Genomic DNA, 25289 nt, shown 5'->3' with positions numbered 1-25289 from the left:
CCTCTGCAATGAACTTCCTTTAACCTAACTTCGGACACTGGGTATGTGGCGCACTTCAATAAACCTCTCGCGCCAACTTGGGTCCCTGATTATGAGGGACAAGTTAAGTGCCGCTCTTCAATTTACCTCTTTCACCCTCACTTGGGACGCCGGGTATGTTACCACTTCGATCCTCTTTTCAAGCTTCTCTCATGTCAACTTGGGTCACTGGGTATAAGGAACGGGGTATGCGCCCCTCTGCAGTGAACTTCCTCTAACCTAACTTCGGACACTGGGTATGTGGCGCACTTCAATAAACCTCTCGCGCCAACTTGGGTCCCTGATTATGAGGGACAAGTTAAGTGCCGCTCTTCAATTTACCTCTTTCACCCTCACTTGGGACGCCGGGTATGTTACCACTTCGATCCTCTTTTCAAGCTTCTCTCATGTCAACTTGGGTCACTGGGTATAAGGAACGGGGTATGCGCCCCTCTGCAATGAACTTCCTTTAACCTAACTTCGGACACTGGGTATGTGGCGCGCTTCAATAAACCACTCGCGCCAACTTGGATCCCTGAGTATGAGAAATTGGGTATGTGGCACCCTTCAATGAACTTCTTTCAACCTAACTTCGGTCACTGGCTATGTGCCGCTGAGTACGTTCAGTTACTCTATAACAAAAAAAAAAAATACTTTACACTTTCTCTGACGTTGGGCGAAATCGAGCCCATGTCACATATATATTCAAACAATTGCTTGTTTGAATGCATATTCTCACGGCAGCCCCGCCCGAACATCGCGGCTGTGCCACAATATCGTCCAGCGCGTCCAAAGGGGAATCCCGAGAAAGGAACCAGAATGCATGTACGCCTAATATATGAAGTATTTCGGCGGTCGCAATAGGGTGTGTCGCTGCATTGGTTCAATGTTAATCGCATTAATATCGACATTCATCGTAAGGCTTGTTCTGCCGGAGTTTAAAAATCGGCACTTTTCTCTGCGAATCTCGCCGGGTTTTCATGACCATGCTTGCTTCGTTGCTGTTCTCTAGCCGAATAGGCCAACCAATCACAGCGGAGGACGCGCGCCACGTTCCTTGAAAGGTAACAGGCGAACACGTGGCCTGTGCTCTACGAAGGCTGCTTAGAGTGGCAGGAAGGGGAAGCACATTCGCAAGTTGAGTCATCTATAGGCCGCTAGAATAACTGCATACGGCTGATAGACAAGCGCCTGCTGGACTGCCTCTTACGCCAGGTGGGTGTGCGAGGGAAGGGCCTCCAGGGCAGCGTCTGCTGTCAGCAAACCACGCACGGTACGCTTGCAGTGGAAACGTGGAAGTGCGAAGATATGCCTGCTGATTAGTAGGTACTCCCAGCGTGTGTTAATGCGTAAGCATTCTTTTAGTGACTATCGCTGCAAGATATGTTCAATACACGAAAACTGTAAAGACTGTAATGTAATGACAAAATGTAAACTGTAACTGTAACGAAAACTGTAATGACACAAAAACGGGTAATTTGCAATGTTACAACATTTATTTGTTATGATAGTGTAAGTGAAGATGATTGGCAGCTTTATAAGCGATCCGCAACAATTGAAACAAAAAACATGACCGGATAATACCAATAGGGATGCATAGGGATCCATAGATAATGCATGGGGAAGCCTACAGTAGGGGGGGTCCAGCTGAAATTTTGAGGTCGGCCAACTCAAATTATGTTGGTTGGCCAACTTGAAATTTGTGGGTGGGCCAACTTGATATTTTTGGCTGGGCGAACTTGAAATTTGGGGGTGGGTTTACTGAAATTAGGAAGTGGGCCAAGTTGACATTCAGGGGTGGGCAAACTTAAAATTTGTGTGTGGGCCAATCTGAAGTTCAGGTGTCGGCCTAAGAAAACTTGGGGGTCGGCCAACTTGAAATTATTTTTATGGACAATACTGCCAGTCTGTTTCAAGACCTAAGCAGGAGGGAATTAGCACTACAATAAAATGAACATAACATATTTTGGCAGACAGCATAAAAAGAATACCTATTCTTAAACAGAAACTAACTCTAGTTATCTAAAAACAGTACAGCAGAGCAATTTATGTACGCCAAAAGATGCGCACATACCTTGAAAGCAGCCAATTTGCTCTTTGCTACGAAAGAGAATACATAAAAAATGAATGTACGGAAGACTCGTTAATAAGCATACTTTCAATTTTCCAGGTGAAATACGCAAAGGCTTCTGGGTTATTAATGAATAGGTCCAACCTATTCCATTCACTGATTGTCAGTGGAAAAAAGGAATGTTTCAACCAATTGTTGTTATAAGCGTATTTTCTGAGAGTGTACACATGTTTGTTTCTTAGTGTTCGATATTCTACAGGAAATATGTATTTAGACGCATCGATCCGGCTGTGCTTATGCAGGAGTTGGTACAGAAGCCTCAGATGTGCCAGTATTGTTCTTGTTTCGAGTGCAGGTAGTCCGAAAAATGCTAAATGGTTAGTGGGCGAGTCGGCTCGCTTGTACTTGTTATGAACAAACGTAATGGCCTTCCTTTGTACCCGTACAATTTTGACTAAATTAGTGACACTACGCGGAAGCCATACAGTGTTAGCATGCTCTAAGATTGGGCGCACGAATGTTGTTTAGGTTTAGAGGTATGCGTGGGTACGAATGTAGGCGCTTTATTAGGAGAGACAGTTTATGCAGAGCCGCTGCTCTGACGTTGTTAATTTGCATATCCCATTTCAGATTGGAAATCAAGGTAACACCGAGATAGTTCTGCTGCGTAACTCGTTGCAATGGTGGGTTGTTAATTATGCAAGTAAATTCGGATGGTTCCATTTTTGCTTGTTATCACCATACAGACTATTTTTGATATATTGACTGACATTTCCCACTCCTCGCACCAGTGAGCTATCTTGCCTAGTGAAAGGTTTCATGCCGAGTTATCATGACGAATATCAATTTCAGCGTAGACGACGCAATCGTCTGCGAAAAGCTTAATTTTTCAGTCTGCGTCAGCCGTGATGTCATTTTAAAAAAATGAGGAACAATAATGGTCCCTGGACGAATTTATGGAAAACTACTGAGTTAACTGAAGCTGTTCTTGATGATGCACCTTCGAATACCACGAACTGTGCTCGGTCGCCTAGAAAGTGTTTCACCCAATTCGTAATTTCTCCACCCTCAATTGTCTTTTGTAGTGTTGAAATTAGTTTCTTATGACTCACCCGATCAAACGCTTTCGATAGATCAAACATAATTATGTCCATTGTCTACGATTGTCCAGACTAAGCGCAAGATCGTGGACTACTTCGGTTGGCTGAGTTATGGTAGATAATCCTTTCCTGAAGCCGTGTTGATGGTGAGACAGAAGGTTGTTATTTAAAAAAAATAGAAATGCTTTAAAAATGTGCTCGAGCAACTTTCACGATCTACTGGTGAGTGATATAGGTCGGAAATTACAGTGGGCTGCGGTATCTCCTGCTTTATGGATTGGTATTACTTTTGGTATTTTCCATTCCGATGGCAGTTTAGCTGTTTCAATAGATTTGCGATAAATGATGACGAGATATTTACTGCACCAATCTGCATATGGTAACAGAAAACCGTTTGCGATATCATCGTGGCCATACGCTTTCCTGGGATCAAGACTCATAGAAGGTTTAGAATTCCTTAGTCACTCATCACTAACGGTTGGATGGGCCCTAATGAAACAGGAGTGACTGGGGGAGTGACACGACACCGTTATCGTTAGTAAAGACAGACTGAAAATAATAGTTGAACATATTAGCCTGATCGATTTTTTCGCCGTCTGTTAGAGAGGAATTTGTTTCTCTGCCGGGTCGAAAATGTTTCTGAAATCCGCGAGAGTTGTTTTTTGATGTGACCACAACATCAGTCGTTGGATCAATAGCTAAGTCTCAAAAGATTTCAAATTCGTGAGCTAAGTAGGTTAGAATGCTAGCATCATGAGCTTTACAGTATTGCCTTCTTGCCAGTTTCGCTTTTTGTTTGAAATCTACAATAGCGCGTGCCAAGTTAGACTCGCCTGTGGGATTATTGCGTTTCATTTTGATTGCACGACGCATTCACTTTGCGCTTTGCGTGCATTACTTCGCGGATCATCCAAGGCTTCTATTCTTGTGGCCCTGAGTGTTACGAAATGCGTCACGCAATACATAACAGCAGCCTTGGAGCTCGACCATAAGCTGTTAGCATCAGTCGTCCGATTCATAGCGAGGTCTCAAAATATTTCAAATTCGTGAGCGAAGTTGGCCAGAATGCTAGCATCATTAGCTTTATGGAAATTGATACACTGATTACCCACGCTTGTTATTAGGCAAACTCCAAGTTGGAGCAGGCAGATTGGTATGTGGTGATCAGACATCTCTGGAATAATATTAACGACCGTTTTATTTAACGGAAACTGATCACAAATCAATGTAAGGTCGAATATGCTTATTGCTTCATCTTTTATGCTGGCCGGGTTTAGCACAATTTGGTGTACACTGAAATTTAACACTAACTTAATTAGTGTTTCTGAGGACTGTGAGCTGAAGCGCATATTCCAATCGATGTCGGGTAGGGATCGTCATGGGTAAGTCACCCATGACGATCAGGCGAGGATTATGAGCGTGCCTCTGAAGATACCCTTGAGCGGCTATAATGCATTCATGCCCCGACGAGGGGCTTCTGCAAACACACTCGGTGACTACGTCAACGCCATCGCAATTAATCTTACAGAATACCGCCTCAGTGCCCATAGGAAAGCGGGACAAAAGGAATGAGTTTGCTTATCAGCAGGAATACACCGCCACCACACATGGGCCGATCTTTCCGAATCGCTGCGTACTCTGAGGGGGGGGGGGGGGCGTTTTTTCTTCACTGAAGATATCAGGCGTGAACCATGTTTCCGTGGTAGCCACTATGCGTGGTTCTTGATCAAGCAGTAGTTCTTCAAGGAGTCATGTTTTACTCACTATGCTCAGAGCGTTTATGATTAGTAAAGTTATCTCTTCGGTTGAGCTTTTCGAGTATTTGGTCGGTTTACTTTGTCGTCGCTTTTTTGCAAGGGAACTCTTGCATCATTTTCAACGATCCAGATATAAGTGATGTCGTTAATATAAAGCTTGGTGAATGTTAACCCAACTTTTTCTTTCTTTCGATTGGGTTTGGTGCTGTCCCAAAGCTTTTTATCTGTCTCACGAGTTTCACGAGAAAAATCTTCCCCTAGAGCTAGCTTATTATCCTTGAGCTTGAAGTCCTTCTTTAGAATCCCCCCATCCTGCCTAAAAACCAGAAACTTCAAAATTACTGGCCTTGCTTTGTTAGGGGCGTATGTGCACAGTCTATGAATTCGTTCAATTTCAACTGGCTGCAGCCGAAGAATACTTTTTATAATGTATTTGTTGACAGCGTGTTCAAGTTTTTCACATGTCTCTTTCTCATTTCTTCTAGGCCATGAATAATTAGGTTTGACCGACGGCTGTAATTCTCAAGTTCCTCAATTCTCTGCTCAAGCGAATGGATTATGGTGTTATTAGAATATATCTGATCTTGGCAGAAAACTTTATCTTCGAGCGCGCCTAGAGCGTGCAGCGTGTTGCCGTTGTCTACCGCTCTTTTTTTCCTTAATTTATTTAATGTCAGTGGAAATATCTTTCATTTGCTTGGAAATTTGGACCAGGTCAGATCCAGAGTTAGTCTCTACGTCACCACCTAGCAACAACAATTTTTTTTCAAAAACAAAGCGCATTCGAACGCTAAGTCACTCAGCCGTGGGTACAGCAGCACCACAGGACCGCGGTAACTAGAGTGGGTACACTGCCGTCATCCTCTCCTGCACAAGGAAAACGAAGTGATTAGGGAACCGCATGGTGAAGATGCTGCCGTGCCCTGAAATTTGTAGGTGGGTAAACTGAAGTTTGGGTGCGGGCCAACTGAAATTGAGGTGTAGGCCACCATAAACTTTGTGGGTGGGCCAATTAAAAATGTGGGGGAGGGATTTGGGGGTGGGCCAACTTGAAATTCGGGTGTGAGCCAACTAAAATTTGGGGGAGAGCTAACTGAAATTTGGCGGTAGGCCAACTTGAAATTTCGGGTAGGGCCACCTGCTCTTCGGTAGCCTGACAGTGCGTTGAATAAGATAGCCCTATGCTAATTAAAAGAAAGGATACTTTGGATTGTGAAGCAGTAATGAGATTTACTTGCAAGAAAATAGTGTAAAGCATGCTTGACGATTGCGAAGCGTGATAGAGCGTGGTGCAACTAATGTTCGAGAAAAACGGCTTGTCACTGAAAAAAAAAAAGATTTTTCTCGTCGTAACAAGTTTGCATCACCATTGTGAGCGAAATTTAAAAATTGTACTTGACAACAGTGCCACTTAACCGACGGGAAATTGTGTGAATGAGTCTTGCGATAGTGCTTCATTACCAAGGCTGCGTAGACTCTCATTTACTCGCTCGGCAAGATGTTTTATCACGGATTATCGACAACTTGTCCCCGTCCGCCAGTGCTGCAAATATACGAATTTTTTTATTAAAAAAACTGAAATTCTGTGATATTACATGCTAATAATGGATTGCAGCGGTGGCGTAGAGGTAGAACACCCGCCTCGCGTGCAAGAGGTCCGTGGTTCGAATCCCGGTGCCGGCAATTTTCCACCGGATTAAAAAAAAAAAAATCCGCGTGTTGATAAAATTGCACAAACAGGCCTGGAGTGTGGCCTGATCCCGGTGACCAGAACCGGTAACGCACTCCCTCACCAGAGCAGGATTGGCCACCCTGGTGCAGTACTTGGCCACAACCTCCTATGAACACAACAATCAAACCCCGGCCCTCAGTCCCCAGCAGCTGCGAAGTAACTGACCACGGCGGCGGTCAGACCTGCGACGCAGCAGAGGGTGCTAAGAATCAGTGGCTCCGGACAGGCCGCCATTGGAATATGAACCTGGCAACGTTTAACGCTAGAACGTTATCTAGTGAGGCGAGTCTAGCAGTGCTATTGGAGGAATTAGAGGGCAGTAAATGGGATATAATAGGGCTCAGTGAAGTTAGGAGGCCGAAAGAAGCATATACAGTGCTAAATAGCGGGCACGTCCTGTGCTACCGGGGCTTAGCGGATAGAAGAGAACTAGGAGTCGGGTTCCTGATTAATAAGAATATAGCTGGTAACATACAGGAATTCTATAGCATTAACGAGAGGGTGGCAGGTCTTGTTGTGAAACTTAATAAGAGGTACAAAATGAAGATTGTACAGGTCTACGCTCCTACATCCAGTCATGATGACCAGGAAGTCGAAAGCTTCTATGAAGACGTGGAATCGGCGGTGGGTAGAGTGAAAACCAAATACACTATACTAATGGGCGACTTTAATGCCAAGGTAGGCAAGAAGCAGGCTGGAGACAAGGCAGTGGGGGAATATGGCATAGGCACTAGGAATAGCAGGGGAGAGTTATTAGTAGAGTTTGCGGAACAGAATAATATGAGGATAATGAATACCTTCTTCCGCAAGCGGGATAGCCGAAAGTGGACGTGGAGGAGCCCGAACGGCGAGACTAGAAATGAAATAGACTTCATACTCTGCGCTAACCCTGGCATCATACAAGATGTGGACGTGCTCAGCAAGGTGCGCTGCAGTGACCACAGGATGGTAAGAACTCGAATTAGCCTAGACCTGAGGAGGGAACGGAAGAAACTTGTACATAAGAAGCCGATCAATGAGTTAGCGGTAAGAGGGAAAATAGAGGAATTCCAGATCAAGCTACAGAACAGGTATTCAGCTTTAACTCAGGAAGAGGACCTTAGTGTTGAAGCAATGAACGACAATCTTGTGGGCATCATTAAGGAGTGTGCAATGGAAGTCGGTGGTAACTCCGTTAGGCAGGATACCAGCAAACTATCGCAGGAGGCGAAAGATCTGATCAAGAAACGCCAATGTATGAAAGCATCTAACCCTACAGCTAGAGTAGAACTGGCAGAACTTTCGAAGTTAATCAACAAGCGTAAGACAGCTGACATAAGGAAGTATAATATGGATAGAATTGAACATGCTCTCAGGAGCGGAGGAAGCCTAAAAACAGTGAAGAAGAAACTAGGAATTGGCAAGAATCAGATGTATGCGTTAAGAGACAAAGCCGGCAATATCATTACTAATATGGATGAGATAGTTCAAGTGGCTGAGGAGTTCTATAGAGATTTATACAGTATCAGTGGCACCCACGACGATAATGGAAGAGAAATTAGTCTAGAGGAATTCGAAATCCCGAAGGTAACGCCGGAAGAAGTAAAGAAAGCCTTAGGAGATATGCAAAGGGGGAAGGCAGCTGGGGAGGATCAGGTAACAGCAGATTTGTTGAAGGATGGTGGACAGATTGTTCTAGAGAAACTGGCCACCCTGTATACGCAATGCCTCATGACCTCGAGCGTACCGGAATCTTGGAAGAACGCTAACGTAATCCTAATCCATAAGAAAGGGGACGCCAAAGACTTGAAAAATTATAGACCGATCAGCTTACTGTCCGTTACTTACTGTCCGTGTACTTACTGTACGTGCTGATGCACTCAGCACAGAGTCTTCGGCTCCTTTAAGCTACGTCAAATAGAAAATTTTGATAAACCGCCCTCAAACAGTGGTGCCCGATCGAGGTTTCTGTGTAGGTTCCGTTTCCAAAGCTTCCTTGAACCTGCGGACAATAAATTAACGAAAATCTTTCAATCAGGCACACAACTCCTGCGTGATAGCGCCAATTCAGGAGCAGGTGACTGAACACGCCTGACTACACTGCAACATCCGTGCGCGCAACAAACAAGCACTGACAGTCTCACCTGCGCATACTTGCTCCACCGCTCAAGGCGTCCGAGTTTCCTCCAAAGCATCCTCGTACGCGACCAGGCGGGGAATACCAGAAGGCATTCGCCCGAAGGTGCGAGCAGGCTCGCCAAGTTCTTCATCGCTTTCGCCTGGTCTTTCACCCAGTTGAGGCAAAAGAACGAGTAGACGCGACTGAAAGTTCCGTACTTAGCGGCGAAGTCAGCCACATCGTCGTTGATGTTAAGGTGCTCGAACACGATACTGCTGTGCGCGGAGTTTTCCCGAGCGTAGGACAGCATCTCGTCGGACGCGTCCACTGCGACGATTCTGCGGCATGGTGGGCAGCTTGCAAGAAGGCCGCTGCGAGTGAAGTCGCCCGTACCGCAGCCGAGATCGAGAAACTGTTCGCACTCCGTGTTACTTGGAGCAAAGGTCATGTTGAATAACTCCAGAATCTGAACATTCATTTGTCGCTGTGCCTCGTTATTGCTTGCGTAAAGGCCGGCATCGTATCTCGGATTCTTCGAAACGCTGGTCATGTTCTCGCTGGATTTTAGCTCTATGGTAAGTGCTGGTATTCTGAAATGGAAAAGAAATGCAGTAACGGAGTGAAGCAAAATACAAAAACAATTTGCTTTGCCAAGAAAGTTTAACGCTACACTACCAGTGTATTAACCGGAACTGAACTGCAAACCGAAAAAAGAAACTACTGACAAGACTGTAGAGACCATAGGTGGTTATGGCCAATCTAAGTGCATATGCGAACTCTTCTAGGAAGCTACTCGCTTTATTAAATTAATGATGCGCTTGAAGGCGCACACTTGTTGCAGTGAAGATATTCAGGCCGCATTTATAGTTTTATTGCGTAATTCTGTAGTGATCCAAGCTGCTAACCAGCAGATGTGAACTGGTAATAGAGGTTGCTGTACATATAAGTCAGTTCGTCATAAGTTTGTTGTGCGCAGCGCAGTGCGAGCGAGGGCGTAGCAGAGCACTGTCATCCTCCTCTCCCGCGGCTGGAGCCCTATGGTGCAGCCGCTACAGGAGGAGAGGGCCGTGGGAGAGGAGGAGGTGTGTCCTTCCCGAGCGCTCTATTAGCGGCGAGAATTTGGAGTGGCGCCCTCTCGCGAGTGACGTCACGGCCAGGACGCCGCTCGCTCCGGCTCGCTCGGCTTCCGCGCGCGTTCGTTTTCTGGGTGCGTCCTTGGGGTATTGGCGGCTTGCGCCGAACTTACACAAGGTTATTTCGGATTATTTCTGTTGCCATGCGTGGACCGCAGTTTCTTCTTTGAAACCGCGTGAGTCATAAAAGTTTGCGACTTGGATATCGCAAGCTATGTAACGCTGAAGGGGTCTACTTGTCTTGCAATGCATATATACACCCTGTCTTTTCATAAACTTTGCTTAAAAATATCGCCTGCAAGTTCAACACGCGAACTTATTTATGGTGCTCCTCTAAACACTTAACATTCCCTTACTACCTAAGTATGAGAGACACAGCATTTTACATGGAAGAAATACCTTGATATTTGGTGTCAACACTATAAATCCGTGTTAAAAGGACACTGCCCAGCGAAGCTTTCATCATAATTCTTATCAGTCTGGTGAGTTGTTCTAATCAAATGTGGCAACTGTATTAAGGCCTAAATGGAAGAGATAGGCGCGCATTTCGTGTGAAAAGGTTTGGTACTACTTTCACCGTTCTCTGAAATAGGCACCCAAAAACGCATTGGCTGTTAACACGACGGCGCATCGTGAATAGTATAAACATACTTCACGAATACCATAACAGCAATCACATGAAGGAAACATTCGTGTTTAAGATCGATAAGTAACCAAATGCAAGCGATGAAATGTGTCATTGTGACCCTCAGTAGCTTTTATCGACGATATGGCACACCTCTCCCGCAACGGAAGCAACCGACTGTCGTTATGGTGATGCGCGCATTGTTCGCGAAACCCGGCAGTTCACTATAACTTCCAATTGAAACCATGAAGTACCTCTTTACAGTTCCAATTGCAATGGCTATAGCATATTCGAGGCACTACAGCGCAGCTTAGGCTGCGTTAAAATGGAAAATGTAAACACATTCGGCCTCAACATGTCTGGATCCTGCGTTGTTTAATTACACAGACTAAAAGCTATTTGCTTCGTCAGTGCATAAACGAAAACCTCGCGTACCCGCCTCTTAAAGAAGACACCACAAGTCTCACATGAACACTTGACCTCCACTGGGGAACAATGATATCTTAAATATGTGCAACGCTACTAATGAATGGGCCTTCGGCTTCTTGCTGGCTGCAGCGAACCGGTCCAAAAGGCATATTTCACTCAAATATTTGACCGGAGCAGCCTGTGTCAGTTGTCCAAACAGATTTATCATGTCTGTTTCTCAAGCAAGAAGCACCAGTAAATTGCTCAAGTGAGTTGAACGTGTAGCACGGAAAGGGAATAAATATTGGTACATTCCTTTCTGTGAGCTGCAAACAGGTGTAAACCTCAATCAGCTTTGCTTCAAGTTACCGCCACTTAAATTTAACCGGTGAAGAACAACTTAATATTGAGAACCAGTTGAAAACGCAAGTGGTGCTGGCCGAATCTAAATTGCAATGGTAGTTAAGTCCTTGTGTTACTGCCGAGGGTTTCTGTGAAAAAAACAAATTCGATATTAAACCGTCAACTATTCGTCGTGAACAAACATGCTTTAGCGGGTTAAAATCAAGATAAATGTTGTAGAAGTCATATATATTCAGCGTTTAATTGTGACACGCATATTGCACCATGGTGGGTATGAAATCTTAACTAGATTCTTATGTTCTGTGCTTTTGCGTCTATGCTTTTATTATTCACTAGAGCTACCACTGAAAAGTGTAGATCTGCGCATAAAAAACCCGTAATGGGCTGGTCTGAGCTCCCCCAGGTGGCACTATAGCGTTGCCTTCGAGAAATGTATTGTCGTCTAGGAAATAAGCTCCTTGATTACATTTTCGCAAACGAAGACATCGTAAAATATATATGGGAGGGGCCCCTCATAAGTATGCAAGCATTGGGCACGAGAGCGAACAAACGGAAACACTGCAGAAGGCGCCCGGACACCGCTCAAACTGTAGCAGACGACAGGTGCGAGTCCGTGCCCTGACGTCACGCGAGCGCCGCTCGCAGCGCCCCTCTAGGTCGTTCTCGAAGCTAATAGCCAGATGTATACATCTGGCTAGAGAGCGCTCGAACGCGTATACACGTTGGAATTTGTCTGCACTCGGCAAACCGCATCTGGGTGTGCACGGCGGAGGCTGCGTCGCGTGCCGACGCGCGTAGGCGTAGTGTCCTTGTGCTGCTAGGATTTCTACGCCCACGTGACGCGCCTCACGTGACCACGGCGAAACAATGTGACTTGCAGAACTACTTTTTCGCGTGCTGTGCAAGAAAGATGCGTGCATTGGGATCGGCGTTCTGCGCGCGTCTCGGTAGTCCATCGTGGCAGCTCTTGAACGTTTCAGCTGCAGCCGGCTGCATTAATAATGAAATAATTATCGCCCAAGCGAAACGTCGGCCCCCATTATACATGGCCTCGTACAAGCAGCATAAAGACCGCAACGTGAAAGCGGCAGTGTGGAGAGAAGTGCTGGCCACCTTCCTGCCAGATATCAAAGGGCAAGCAAGGTAAGCTTGTAGATTAGGCAACGTATTGTCAGCCTTTTGTGCTAACAATTGTCTACTAAACACCTTTGCATATGTCTTTGCAGTGGCCCTGGACTTGGCGCAATAGCAGTGGAAATTGCTGCGCGATCAATTTAACATAATTTTGAACGGCTGCATGCACTCCCAAAAGAGCGGCGCTCGCCAAGGACGTCGAGTCTGTCAACACGGCCTGGCCTTTCGAGCTGCTTATGTTTTTAAGAGGCACAGTGGTGATCAGGCCGTACGTTTGCGACAGTTTTTGTTATTGCAAAAGTCTTGCTGGCAAAATGGAAATCACCTTAATTAGGCATAAGCTAGGAAGCTTGTTCCTTCCGAAAGGCCAATTTACCTCATCCTAAAGCTAGCTAGTATGTCTTTTACCAGCTGATAATTTTCAGGTACAGTTGTTCAGGCCTACTGTTATGAACGATAAAAGTGTAAAGATAAATGTGAGAAATTACAGTGTCGTATAAATGGCGTTTGTTTTAGCTGACGCAGACAAAGAAAGGGGTTACAAGACACACGTACAGCCATCCCGTGCTTAGATATGCACCAGTGGCATAGCCAGGAATTATTTCCGGGGACCAATGGCCTCGCATTTGATCAGGGCAGGAAGGGAGATGTAGGTGGGTGTACTGTAGAGGGGGAGGGAGCACGTGCTCGATGTTTCTCCCACCCAGCTTCTTGAGGCACGTCTGCTCACAACAGTAACTAAAGAAGGGGACAAAGTAGGCAATTTCCGCGTTTATGCAAGCAAATTGCAATATGCAGGTGGTTTTCATTGTAGATACCACATGTCTAGGCTGTGAAACATTGTTGTTGGAATCGCCACAGTGCTATTACACTTGTGAGCAATAACTGATGCGTAGTGACCATCTGTTTCTACACGTTGTCCCCGCTTCTAGGAAACTCACGTTACTTCACCTGGCCTCCATGTGGGAATAATTGCCGCCTGCTCTTTCTTGAAAGTGAGGTGACTGCCCGACAAGGGAGCCACCACAGCCACAGCCACTCGACAAGCCCGCTTTTAGTGTGGAATAAAGCCAGTCGAATTTCCGTTCTCAACCGCTCAAAACGTGTATTAATTCCCTCCGCTAAACCGAGCACGCAACAAGTGGTGACCCAGGGCATTTACGTTTATTTAGAACACTGCCATGGATGATGCTGCTCCTACTGCTGCTGACAGAGAAGACGCCACGATTACGTCTCCTAGCTGTCATGGCCGCAGAGCTTGAGCTTCCTATCATTTGACACAAGAATCCTCGAGTTTGGTTTATACAAGTAGAGGGCCATTTTCAATTCCGACGCATCCCTTCACAGACAGCAAGGTACCTGCACGTCGCCGCCGCGCTACCATCCGACATCGTTAATGCCATAGACGACTTGCTAGAGGGTACGCCTTCGGCTATAGCATACGACTACCTGAAACTCACGGTCCTGCAACGCCTCAACCCATCGCAACAGAGTAGGCTTCAACAGCTCCTTTCTGAGGAACTCGGCGACCAATGACCGTCGCAACTCCTGCACCGGTTGCGTCACTTGCTGGGTGGCCACTCCGCAAACGAGAGCCAGCTTCCAATTTTGTGCGAGCTATTCTTGCGGCACCTTCCCCAGTCCGCACGCTTGCTGGGTTCAAACGCTGGCATTGTGCGTACATCTGTTGAACTTTTGATGAAGGAGATGGTGGTGCAGTGAGATCAGGCGCACCTTTTAATCCTTTCACAACGCACTTCAATGGGCAACTAGCGTGTGTTTACCCGTAGCATGGTCCTCGAGCATGAGTGTGTCACATTATTTATGAAAACAGATTTTGAGTTCCAAATATAGATCCCAGAAAAGTTTTGCAAAGTGACTGAACCTCAGGCGTGTCAGATGGGTTGGGATCCCATAAGCCAAGAGTGCAAGTTCCCCTGGTCTTCTCAAGCCTAACAACATTTTGACAGTGAACAAGACCATCAACTGCATCAGGATTGCTAATTTCGGACTCTGTGGTTGGAGAATGAAAGAGAAACATATGTCTAAATTCATACTCTGGTGATTTCAAGCTTGCCTTTGACAATGCGGTCGCACAAGGCGCCAGGAGGATTAACTTAAACATCGTAAACTGCAACATTCAGATAAGAGCGTTCGCGTGAGACACAAAACAGCACTACACAGGAGTGTTTGCATCAATGTGCCAGATGCACAGGCCAGAGGAGCTTGAACAAACTTGGGAGGGATTTCTACCCGCAACAAAATACCGCCTGCTTGTGTTCAGACATTGGACTGTTTGAAGAAACCATTCATACACCTAAAGCACTAAATCAGCTGAACATTCGTTGCAAAATTGTGGAAGTTTCTGAATTAGTAAGAACAAAAAAGCTTTGAAGGTTGGTTTCATCACTACTGTAAAGGTTGTTCTCACAAAATACCTTTCATTTTACAGGTGCGTGGCGAGAGATACTTGGACCTGGCGGTGGACAGCAAGCTTCTGCTGTTTCTCATGAAGATGAAGCATGACCTCACATTTTCTGCATTAGGCGTTTTGTTCGGCGTACATCGAACTAGCGCGTCGCGCATTTTCTATGTCACTCTGGATGTCCTGTCCGTCAGCACCGGAGGGTGGATCAAGTGGTTTTCGAGGGACGTGGTACAAGCATCGATGCCTTTCTCTTTCCGCCTGAACTATCCCAATTGTAGAGTTATTGTAGACTGTTCGAAAGTCAGAATTGAGAAGCCAGGTAAAGTTGCAGATAGGGTAAACTGCTGGAGCAAATACAAGAGCGGCTTTACACTGAAATTTCTAGTTGGGATCACGCCATCCGGCTACATAACATTCATTCAGGATGTGTTTGGTGGCAGGTCGAGCGACACATACATCATCGCCGACTCTGGATTGATTAACCTGCTGGAACCGTGGGATATGGTGATGGCGGACAAAGGTTTTCCCCATGTAAAGTGCGACTTGAAAAGTAAGGACGTCACATTTGTCATACCACCATTTGCAAAGGCCAACGAGCAGTTTACCAAGGCGGAGATGGAAGAAACTTATAAGGTTTCATCTCACCGCATTCGTGTGGAGAGGGGCATCCAACGCATCAAGAGTTTTTCCAATCTTGAATGGAAGGCTAACCCCAGAACTCAAGTATCACATCGACAAGATAGTGCATGTGTGCAGTGTGCTGGCTAACCTACAAGGTCCTGTCATCAAGACTGTGTGAGTGCTTTGAACAGAAGAAAATGTTTGGGCAGCTTTTTTTATTTTTGCTGTATTGTGCAAACGTGCCCACAGTTCGTTAATAAAAAAAGAACATGCTTCACAAGTAAACACTGCTAAAGTTTAATACAGACTTCGGCGCCTCAGCACAGCTGGGAAGTAGTGCCTAAAAAACCACTCCAGTGTCGGCACAACTTTTTTCAAAAAGGAGTCGTTCCTTCTTACTTCTACACACTTCGCCCCCTTTGGTGAGTACACGTAAAAGTCACATATGCTCGCACCTACAACATACATGCTTATTGAACTTGTGTGTAGTTGACGTGATTTTCCCGTAGTTGCAGCTTTTGTTCTTCGTAGTGGAGATAGTCCACATTTATCTTCTCATTAACAATGGGCTGTGGCTCGCATCTGGAAGGGGCCTTGATATCCAGCAAGTGAAATCCTTGCTTTTCGTCCACCAAACTATCCGTGCTACAGCACAGCCATGGCTACGCAGTGCTGATGACAAGTCCCACTTGAATCACCTTGCGCCCCTCTTTGGATATGTACTCTTGCCATGCGACTGGCTCTTTTGCCACACCGTAAGCACATGCAGCGCTTTTAATGCAGTGTGACGTTGCCAGTTGTTTTCCCAAGCTTTCAAAGTATGCTTCACATGTCTTTATCCTGTGAGTCTTGAAAGTCACTGAAATTCTCAGTGCCCTCTCATAATGCCACTGTGGGCATCCACTCTGTAGAATCGTTTGTCTTGGAATCTTGTTGCGTTCATCCTCTGTGACCACTACCTCAAAAAGGATGTCGTCACTCACTTATTCAATTGGAGTGCTCTCTGCTCCAAATATTTCGTTGGGCTGACCCAGGCGCCCGAGCAGTCTGTCCAAGCTTGCTAGATTTTCCTTTACTTGCGCCTCTTGGCGGAGCATTATGCCCAAGTGGCAGTTTGAATTGATGATGGCTCGGGGCACAGGTTGCTTCACCAGCGTGTCATCTGGACGCTTAGGTGGGTACATTTCCGAAAACAATACTGCCTTGTTATACATCCCAAGCTGCTTCGCCGATGGCCGTTTCCCCACATTTGCCATGGCCGTCTTCGTTGATGTGTCCTCTTGATTGGCATATGTAATCACTGCTGCTGAATGCTTGCACTGCCCTGAGACACCACCCTCTACAGTTGCAGTGAGCTTGTGTGATGTTTCTGCTGGCATCCAGCCGATGAGAAAAGAAACGCATGCAAGGCATTTTAATACTGCACAAAATTGAGGGAACAATTTAATAAACATTATTAGCTCACCATCTACCTTTCACAAAATTTCGGAATGCAATTCGAGGTCAGCTAGAGCTGTGCACGATCTATTTCTTTGTTAGGAGCATGAAGCAGTGAACTGAGTTGCCCAGCATATTAATGTAAACATACCTAGCGGCACGGCACCACTACGACTACTCTGTAGAATCAAGCGAGGACGAAGAGTAGCTGGGCTACCAAAACTGTAGGGTCTGCAGGAAAAAACACAGTGCGGCTTTCCGGCCGGCGTAAGTAAGCTGTGCGGACCAAGTAATGACAGAAGTGCATAAACATACACGCTTCTGCGCATTTCTCCGACGACATTGTATAATAAGCAGTTAAAAGTAGTACCTGTCCTGTGTTTGATCTTCCTTTTTTTGCTGTGTCCCTTGTTTGCGCTTTACAAATTTTTTTAAAAAACATAATAACATATGGGGCTTTACGTGCCAAAACCACTTTCTGATTATGAGGCACGCCGTAGTGGAGGACTCCGGAAATTTAGACCACCTGGGGTTCCTTAACGTGCACCTAAATCTAAGTACAAGGGTGTTTTCGCATTTCGCCCCCATCGAAATGCGGCCGCCGTGGCCGGGATTCGATCCCGCGACCTCGTGCTCAGCAGCCTAACACCATAGCCACTGAGCAACCACGGCGGGTTTTAAACAACATAAAGAAACGGGTCGTTACACCGAGCGACAAATTTAAGCGAAACACTGCCCAAGTCGCGGTGACATGGCATCGAATAGTCATGACCCGAAGCCGTGGTCGCAACAAAGGAACGCCGCCTAGCCAGTGGCCACGATGTCATCTAAGCCATCGATAATTATAAATAGTCTCAATATTTTGCAAGTACACGGGTAGTGGTTACGCACCAAACATATTCGAAGCATGAAAGAATGATAACTTACCTCGCTCATTGTGGAGTAAGCCTATTGCGAGACGCACGCGTGACGCACGAATTTGGCCTTCAAGACCGACGTGGAAAGTGGAAAGGTGTGCGCTCAGCTGGCAACACAAACACTGGAACCAACATCTACCAATGATGAGCCAAGACGTCCCCAAGCTGCCCTGTCAGGCAGCTCTCATGGATTTTTTCCACCAAGCGAGATAAGAAAATGGGATCATGGTTCACCTTTACTCGCGTTATATTGAGCTTCGGCGCTTGAAGCACACAACGGCGGAAGCTGTCATTAGGTTCTGGCAAGAGGTCTTTGCTACGCATAGCCTTCCCGCAAATTTATCAGTGACAACGAGCCACCGTTTCACAGCCACAAGTTTGCTGAATACATGAAGCAATGCGACATCGTCCACATTACATCGAGCCCGCACTACCCCCGTTCAGGCAGAATGGCAGAGCGAGCCGGCGAAGAGGCGAAGAAGCTTCTGAGAAATACACCTTTCGACACTAAAGTTCTACAGCGCCCTGCTGGAGTGGAGAAACATGCCAGCAGACAAGCTCCTGCACTCCAGTCCAGCGTCTGATGGAATGGACAAGGACGCAGCTGCTTATACGCACCAAATTTCTAGAGCCTAAGACACTGCAAACCCAGCACGCAACTGCAAAACTTAAGGAGACATGCCAGCGCCAAAAGACATACTACATTCCATGCACAATAACCCAGGAGCGTGTGCACCCGGCGTTTGCGGTCGCAGTATTCGATAGCCGAATCTCCGAGTTGTCCCCAGCAGTCGTAACCGCAGAAGACGCTACACCCAGGTCCTACATCGTGCAAACGCAGATTTTAAAGGCTGCGTCGCAATAGAGAACATATACGCTCCCTCAGCTTCAATTCAAGAGCATCGGCAACGCCAATGCGCACAGGACCCCAACCTCAGGCACTAAGGCGAAGCTCAAGACAGCGCTGAAAGCCATGACACTAGGTGGAGTGTGAGTGAAGCCTTAGTTCCAAGACATTTTTCTTTCATTGAAGAAATGGATACGTCCATCACCGGCATAGGAAGCGCCGGCTCGCTTCTTGGTTGTAACCAAAGCGCGCCAATAAATCGTCTTTATTTATCAGCGGCCACAGTGTGCAGTTGTGTTTGCAACCCGGTTCATATGAAGAACTTGATTTCGACGCAAGATCAAGTATCGGACATCTCGGGCTTGATGTCAGCATCAAAGGTATCGTCACCAGCCCTGCAGTCATCTCTGGCACTAGTCTCGCAGTCACTTCTGGCATCAGACTCGACGTCAACAGTGTCGGCGCCGGCTGCCCCAAGTCAACAATGAGCCAAACCAACAAGAAGCTGCTGCCGCACTTCCACACTTCATCGTTCAGCGAGTTTCCGCGGTCATCCAGTGAGATGTGTTCATATTTGTTTGTGCACGCATGACACCATGCTTGTTAATTCAGTGAGTACGCTTATGTTTACCAGTTTATATGGCCGGCAAAACTACTACACTTTGTATAGCTCTCCACTAATTTGCTATCGCAATCGATGCTTCGCCCTTTGAGCGAAACTGCGACTTTTTCTTCTGGACACTGGTCTCCCAATTCAAGAATAACGAAGTACAAAGACCAAGGGCAAAGGACGAAACCTTGCATTGCAGTTTGAAACCTGGCACAGCGCGCAGCACGCATAACAAGCGAGTGACGAGAGATACTACAAGGTAAATGTACCGCAATTCAAGTGGCCGAATCCACTTGAATTGGCCTGCGGAGGAGGTCGTGCTCCTGCTCTAGCAAGTGTACGCACCGACGTACTTAGTGCGGAGGCATGTTGCCAACAAGTACTGAACCATTCAACTTGTCCATCTGCCCCCGTCATGCGTTGTAGGTGATTATGGTATATAATCTTGCTGGCCGCTTCTCGTGCTTCAGAGCTTCCCTAGCCTAGGTTTTTCTGGGCTGCTTCGTTGGCGACAGCTCCATGGCAACCCATAGCAATGCGACCTTCTTATTGTTGTCGATGCTCTTGTTGATCCCAATCTTTCGCTGACATGCATACAACTGCACTTACGAAGGTTAACGCCAGGACATGGACAATTTTCCACAGGTTTCTGACCATTTCATGTAGCTGTTGCAGCCCCACAGGCATCTACGTGGCAGCATGTTCTGTGATCGAGTGGCTGTTCAAGCCGTCTTCTCCTTGTGCACTCTATACATATAACTGTACGGGCAAAAGTGTACGCCTAGGAATTTGAGGGATGAGTCAAAACGCCGTATCCCTCCGCAAAATCGCCGCGCCACACAATCTACTAACTCGCCCGCAGCCTGGATTGTGGCCTTGCGTACGCTGAAGTGGAGGCCCAACGTCTATATTTTGTCGGTACCGATGTCAAAAAGTGCTTGAAAATCATGTGAATTCTCCGCCATCAATATGACATGATTTGCATAGGCCAAGCCTGGGACGCGCCCGTTTTCGTCAATTTCCCTTGTGCTGTGTTCCAGACCGAAACCCTAAGTTAAATGTAAGAGGGCTTTCTCTGCAGCTAATACGTATAACATATATAGGAGTGGCGACAAAGGACATCCTTGACGATGACCTCTGTATATTTTGACGCATTCCGTTTCTACGGGGCCGAACATTTAGATGAGGCTTAGCGCCATCTGTCTGACAAGGGAACAGTTCCTGCGAAAAAAAAAATATGTGACGCCATAGCCGTTAAAAACAGACGTCACGTCATTTTGTTCTCAAAGGCGGAAAATTTGTTTTTGTGACATTCCATTACAATGCCACTCAATTCGCATTGATGGGCGTTTCGAGATTTCAGTGCGGAAAGCAATGGGGGGGGGGGGGAGGGGGGCAGCAAAAGGCTAACCATACGGTTTTCGAAATGGCACTCCTGCAGAGAACGTACTTTCTATGGAGGCCGACAAAAGCTTTGGGTGTAGAGTGCTAGTCGCATTGCCGGACGCCGAGCCCATCGGACAGCGCAGCCGCACGAAAAGAGGTGCAATGAACAATAATCTGGCGGTCGTAACTACTTTTGACTGAACAGGTTAAGAAAGGATGGAACGACATGCGTCACCAAATTCAGAGAACCAATGACAAGCAAAATAACAGAGCGTGTGAGGGGGTGAGAGTATTGTAACAAGTGAACTTTACGAGTGCCTATTTCTGCGCACTTCAAAAGCTGCATTGCATTGCAAGTGATAGCGGCGTCAATGCCCACTTTCATAGTGGGTGCCAAAAAAGATACACTTATTGATAACGATAAAGTAATTAATTATGGGGTTTCACGTGCCAAAACCACTTTCTGATTATGAGGCACGCCGTAGTGGAGGACCCCGGAAATTTCGACCACCTGGGGGTCTTTAACGTGCACTTAACTCTAAGTACACGGGTGTTTTCGCCCCCATCGAAATGCGGCCGCCGTGGCCGGGATTCGATCCCGCGACCTCGTGCTCAGCAGCCTAACACCATAGCCACTGAGCAACCACGGCGGGTAACGATAAAGTAGAGTTGTGTTTTATTTCCTCGCCACGCGTGTAGGAAGTGGATTAGGAATCTTACTAATGGTGAAAGCCTTTCTAGGCTCATGGTGACAGCAGACCTGACCGCTGGAGTGGCCGCCATACGAAGACAGATTAAAGAATGAAAGATTATTGATAGTGAGACTTAGTGAATGATAACGTTTTAATAGAGATTGGTAGATGTTAATAATGACTAGTAATTACTAATAATGATTACTAATGACTCCGAAATGACCAACATGTCTAACAACGGCTTGTGATGACAATTATTGATTACAAATGAATAAAAATGCTTAGTAGTGAGCAGTAATGACTAATGATGAGTGAAATGACTTGTAATGGCTAGTAATGACCACGAAATGACCAATATGTCTAACGACAACTTCTAACGACTACATTTCAATAGAAATGACTAAAAATGTTAGTATAACCGCCAGTAATAACAATAATGACTGAAATGACTTGTAATGACTATTAATGACTATGATATGACCAACATGTCTAACGACGGCTTGTGATGGACACAACTGATTACAAATGACTAAAAATGCTTAGTAGTGAGCGGTATTGACTAAAAGGAAGAATAGAAAGAAAATACATTCATGGTTATACTGCGCTCAGTTTTACAAACACGATACTAAGGAAGGACAGGACGTGGACGGACGAAGCGCAAACTACCAACTGTTTGATACTGTTAAAGAACGCGCTTATATACAAGGAGATATGGTGCAGGGGGGGGGGGGGGGGTTGGGGGCTACATATAAAAAGATATGACAAGGTGACGACATGTGATTATAGTTTGGGTCAGGCATACATCCTTCACATGCACCCGTTCGCCCTGGCGAACTCGACCTCAGCTTTGATAAGCGCGATGGACGGAGTGCTTACGCACGTCTCTTTTTCTTTAGCTATCGCAAGCGCCTCCCATATTTCTCGCTCCGTTTTTGTTTTTGATGTTCCGATGACTGTGGTGCTTTCTATTAGCGGGGAGCATTTGCACTGTTTGCAATGTGCGGCCAAGTTGCTAGGTGCTGTCAGAAGCTGGCACGTGTATTTGTGCTCCCGTAACCTATCGTTTAGACAACGTCCAGTTTGCCCAATGTATACTTTCCCGCAGTCTAGTGGGATTTGGTAAACAACTGAAGTAGCGCATTCCACGTACTTTTTTGCGTGCTTAGTCTGACAGACCGTACCACTAGGGTTGGCCTCTTTGGATCCTGCGTTCACCTTCTTGCACATGCCTTTTAGTTTTTGCGGGGCGGAGAACAGAACTTGAACGTCATGGCGTTGGGCTGTCTTTTTTATCCGATGTGACAAGCCATGGATGTAAGGCAACACCACGCGTTTTTTCAATTTTTTCTGTGTTTTCTGCCTTTTCCTGTTGGCTCTGATTTCGGGCAACAAGTTTTCACAGATTTGCACCACCATGCTGTTCGGGTACCCACTGTTTCTCAAGCGGCTTACTTGCAGATCGATGCTCTCCCTCACAGCATGGTGGCATGATTTTTCAATTGCTTGACTGATGCAAGCCTTGGCGATGCCTCTTTTAATGATTTTAGAATGGCAAGAGTCGTACCTCAGGATTTCTTTTTCTCCTCTAGTTTTGTAGCACCAGCACATGTGGGAGCCTCTGATCCTAATGTTTATATCAAGGTACTGCAATCGACCTTCGGTAGGAGTCTCGTACGTGAACTCTAAACCTTCATGTGCTTTTTTGAACATGCTGATGACAGTTTCTACGCTACATGGATCGGTTTGGTTTTCTTTCATGCACACCAAATAATCGTCAACATATCTGAAACAGGTAGTTATGTTCGTGTCTCCAAACAAGGCGGCAAGTTTCCTGTCTCCCATGACGATTATTTGGTGTGCATGAAAGAAAACCAAACCGATCCATGTAGCGTAGAAACTGTCATCAGCATGTTCAAAAAAGCACATGAAGGTTTAGAGTTCACGTACGAGACTCCTACCGAAGGTCGATTGCAGTACCTTGACATAAACATTAGGATCAGAGGCTCCCACATGTGCTGGTGCTACAAAACTAGAGGAGAAAAAGAAATCCTGAGGTACGACTCTTGCCATTCTAAAATCATTAAAAGAGGCATCGCCAAGGCTTGCATCAGTCAAGCAATTGAAAAATCATGCCACCATGCTGTGAGGGAGAGCATCGATCTGCAAGTAAGCCGCTTGAGAAACAGTGGGTACCCGAACAGCATGGTGGTGCAAATCTGTGAAAACTTGTTGCCCGAAATCAGAGCCAACAGGAAAAGGCAGAAAACACAGAAAAAATTGAAAAAACGCGTGGTGTTGCCTTACATCCATGGCTTGTCACATCGGATAAAAAAGACAGCCCAACGCCATGACGTTCAAGTTCTGTTCTCCGCCCCGCAAAAACTAAAAGGCATGTGCAAGAAGGTGAACGCAGGATCCAAAGAGGCCAACCCTAGTGGTACGGTCTGTCAGACTAAGCACGCAAAAAAGTACGTGGAATGCGCTACTTCAGTTGTTTACCAAATCCCACTAGACTGCGGGAAAGTATACATTGGGCAAACTGGACGTTGTCTAAACGATAGGTTACGGGAGCACAAATACACGTGCCAGCTTCTGACAGCACCTAGCAACTTGGCCGCACATTGCAAACAGTGCAAATGCTCCCCGCTAATAGAAAGCACCACAGTCATCGGAACATCAAAAACAAAAACGGAGCGAGAAATATGGGAGGCGCTTGCGATAGCTAAAGAAAAAGAGACGTGCGTAAGCACTCCGTCCATCGCGCTTATCAAAGCTGAGGTCGAGTTCGCCAGGGCGAACGGGTGCATGTGAAGGATGTATGCCTGACCCAAACTATAATCACATGTCGTCACCTTGTCATATCTTTTTATATGTAGCCCCCAACCCCCCCCCCCCCCCCCCCTGCACCATATCTCCTTGTATATAAGCGCGTTCTTTAACAGTATCAAACAGTTGGTAGTTTGCGCTTCGTCCGTCCACGTCCTGTCCTTCCTTAGTATCGTGTTTGTAAAACTGAGCGCAGTATAACCATGAACGTTCACCAACTAGCCCCCTTCATTGCTTTACTAGAAAGAAAATAGGCAAAGAGAAAGAGGCGAATGATAAAAGGAGGAAGAGTAGGCTTTCGCCATTCACCTCTTAAGAGAAATCTTAAGAGACCCTGCAATTTTCTTTTCGTTGAATGAACCGAACTCTCTGGTTTTAATTGAAAAGCGCTTTTCTCATTCTCAGTATTTGTTCCCTTCTCATAAAGTCGCACATGAATTCCTGCTCCCATAACCAGCGTTGCTGATATCGGTCACAATTGCTTCTGAACTACATTTTGCCCGGAGCTTCACGACCTATTTGGATCATTCTTGGATGCTACGCCGATGCTGCTACAGGCTGGCTGCAGGGTTAAGCTACAGTAGTTGAGCTGACCGAACCACCAGAAGTCCTGCAGTATATATAAAGATATATTTCAGATATAAAAATGAAGTTGAAGTTATAAGTTATTGTATTTTATTGCCGTCTTTAACACATTGCTTAACGTGGCCGGTTAGCGAAGGCTAGACTACCTAGATCACGGCAACCTTGCATCACTCCGCCGACGCGACGAAACGGGTGGCGACGCGCGGGAACTCGTGCATTGTTTGGGTGCGTGCCCTTTATAGTAAGAACATTGAGATTGTATAAGTACATTATTTCTGTGACATTTCGTTCTTTTCAATCATGTGTTTTTATGGTTGGATCTCCCCATTTGCTGCGTATTTTCTGGTGTATATGCCTTTTTTCAGACATATAATCGCATATGACGTACTGACATAAGTAATTTTTTTCATTTATTTCCTGCATTCGTATTAGAGAATGGTAGAAAACGTTTCATTACTTTATTTTACGATATTACGTATTATACGTTTTAGTTATTCTTGT

The 25289-nt window shown here is 46.0% G+C and overlaps 1 protein-coding gene, 1 long non-coding RNA gene and 2 pseudogenes across 2 annotated transcripts in view; 2 read left to right on the top strand and 2 right to left on the bottom strand.

Moving 5' to 3' along the window:
• Window positions 1-25289, bottom strand: part of LOC142563964 (juvenile hormone acid O-methyltransferase-like) — a 55883-nt gene that overhangs the window by 15411 nt on the left and 15183 nt on the right. The window contains exon 2 of the mRNA XM_075674719.1: window positions 8802-9366. Coding sequence (XP_075530834.1) covers window positions 8802-9326 — 525 coding nt within the window. The 5' untranslated portion in view covers window positions 9327-9366. The remainder of the gene's footprint in view (window positions 1-8801; window positions 9367-25289) is intronic.
• On the top strand, window positions 12094-14046 carry LOC142564931 (uncharacterized). Its single transcript, XR_012824714.1, has 3 exons — window positions 12094-12448; window positions 12532-12707; window positions 13372-14046. It is a non-coding gene; the product is annotated as an uncharacterized LOC142564931 (long non-coding RNA).
• On the top strand, window positions 14147-15763 carry LOC142563401 (uncharacterized; annotated as a pseudogene).
• LOC142563400 (uncharacterized) lies at window positions 15786-16702 on the bottom strand (annotated as a pseudogene).

This window comes from Dermacentor variabilis, chromosome 11 (assembly GCF_050947875.1).
Source record: "Dermacentor variabilis isolate Ectoservices chromosome 11, ASM5094787v1, whole genome shotgun sequence".
Lineage (NCBI taxonomy): Eukaryota > Metazoa > Arthropoda > Arachnida > Ixodida > Ixodidae > Dermacentor > Dermacentor variabilis.
This window is presented reverse-complemented; position numbering and strand designations above follow the sequence as displayed.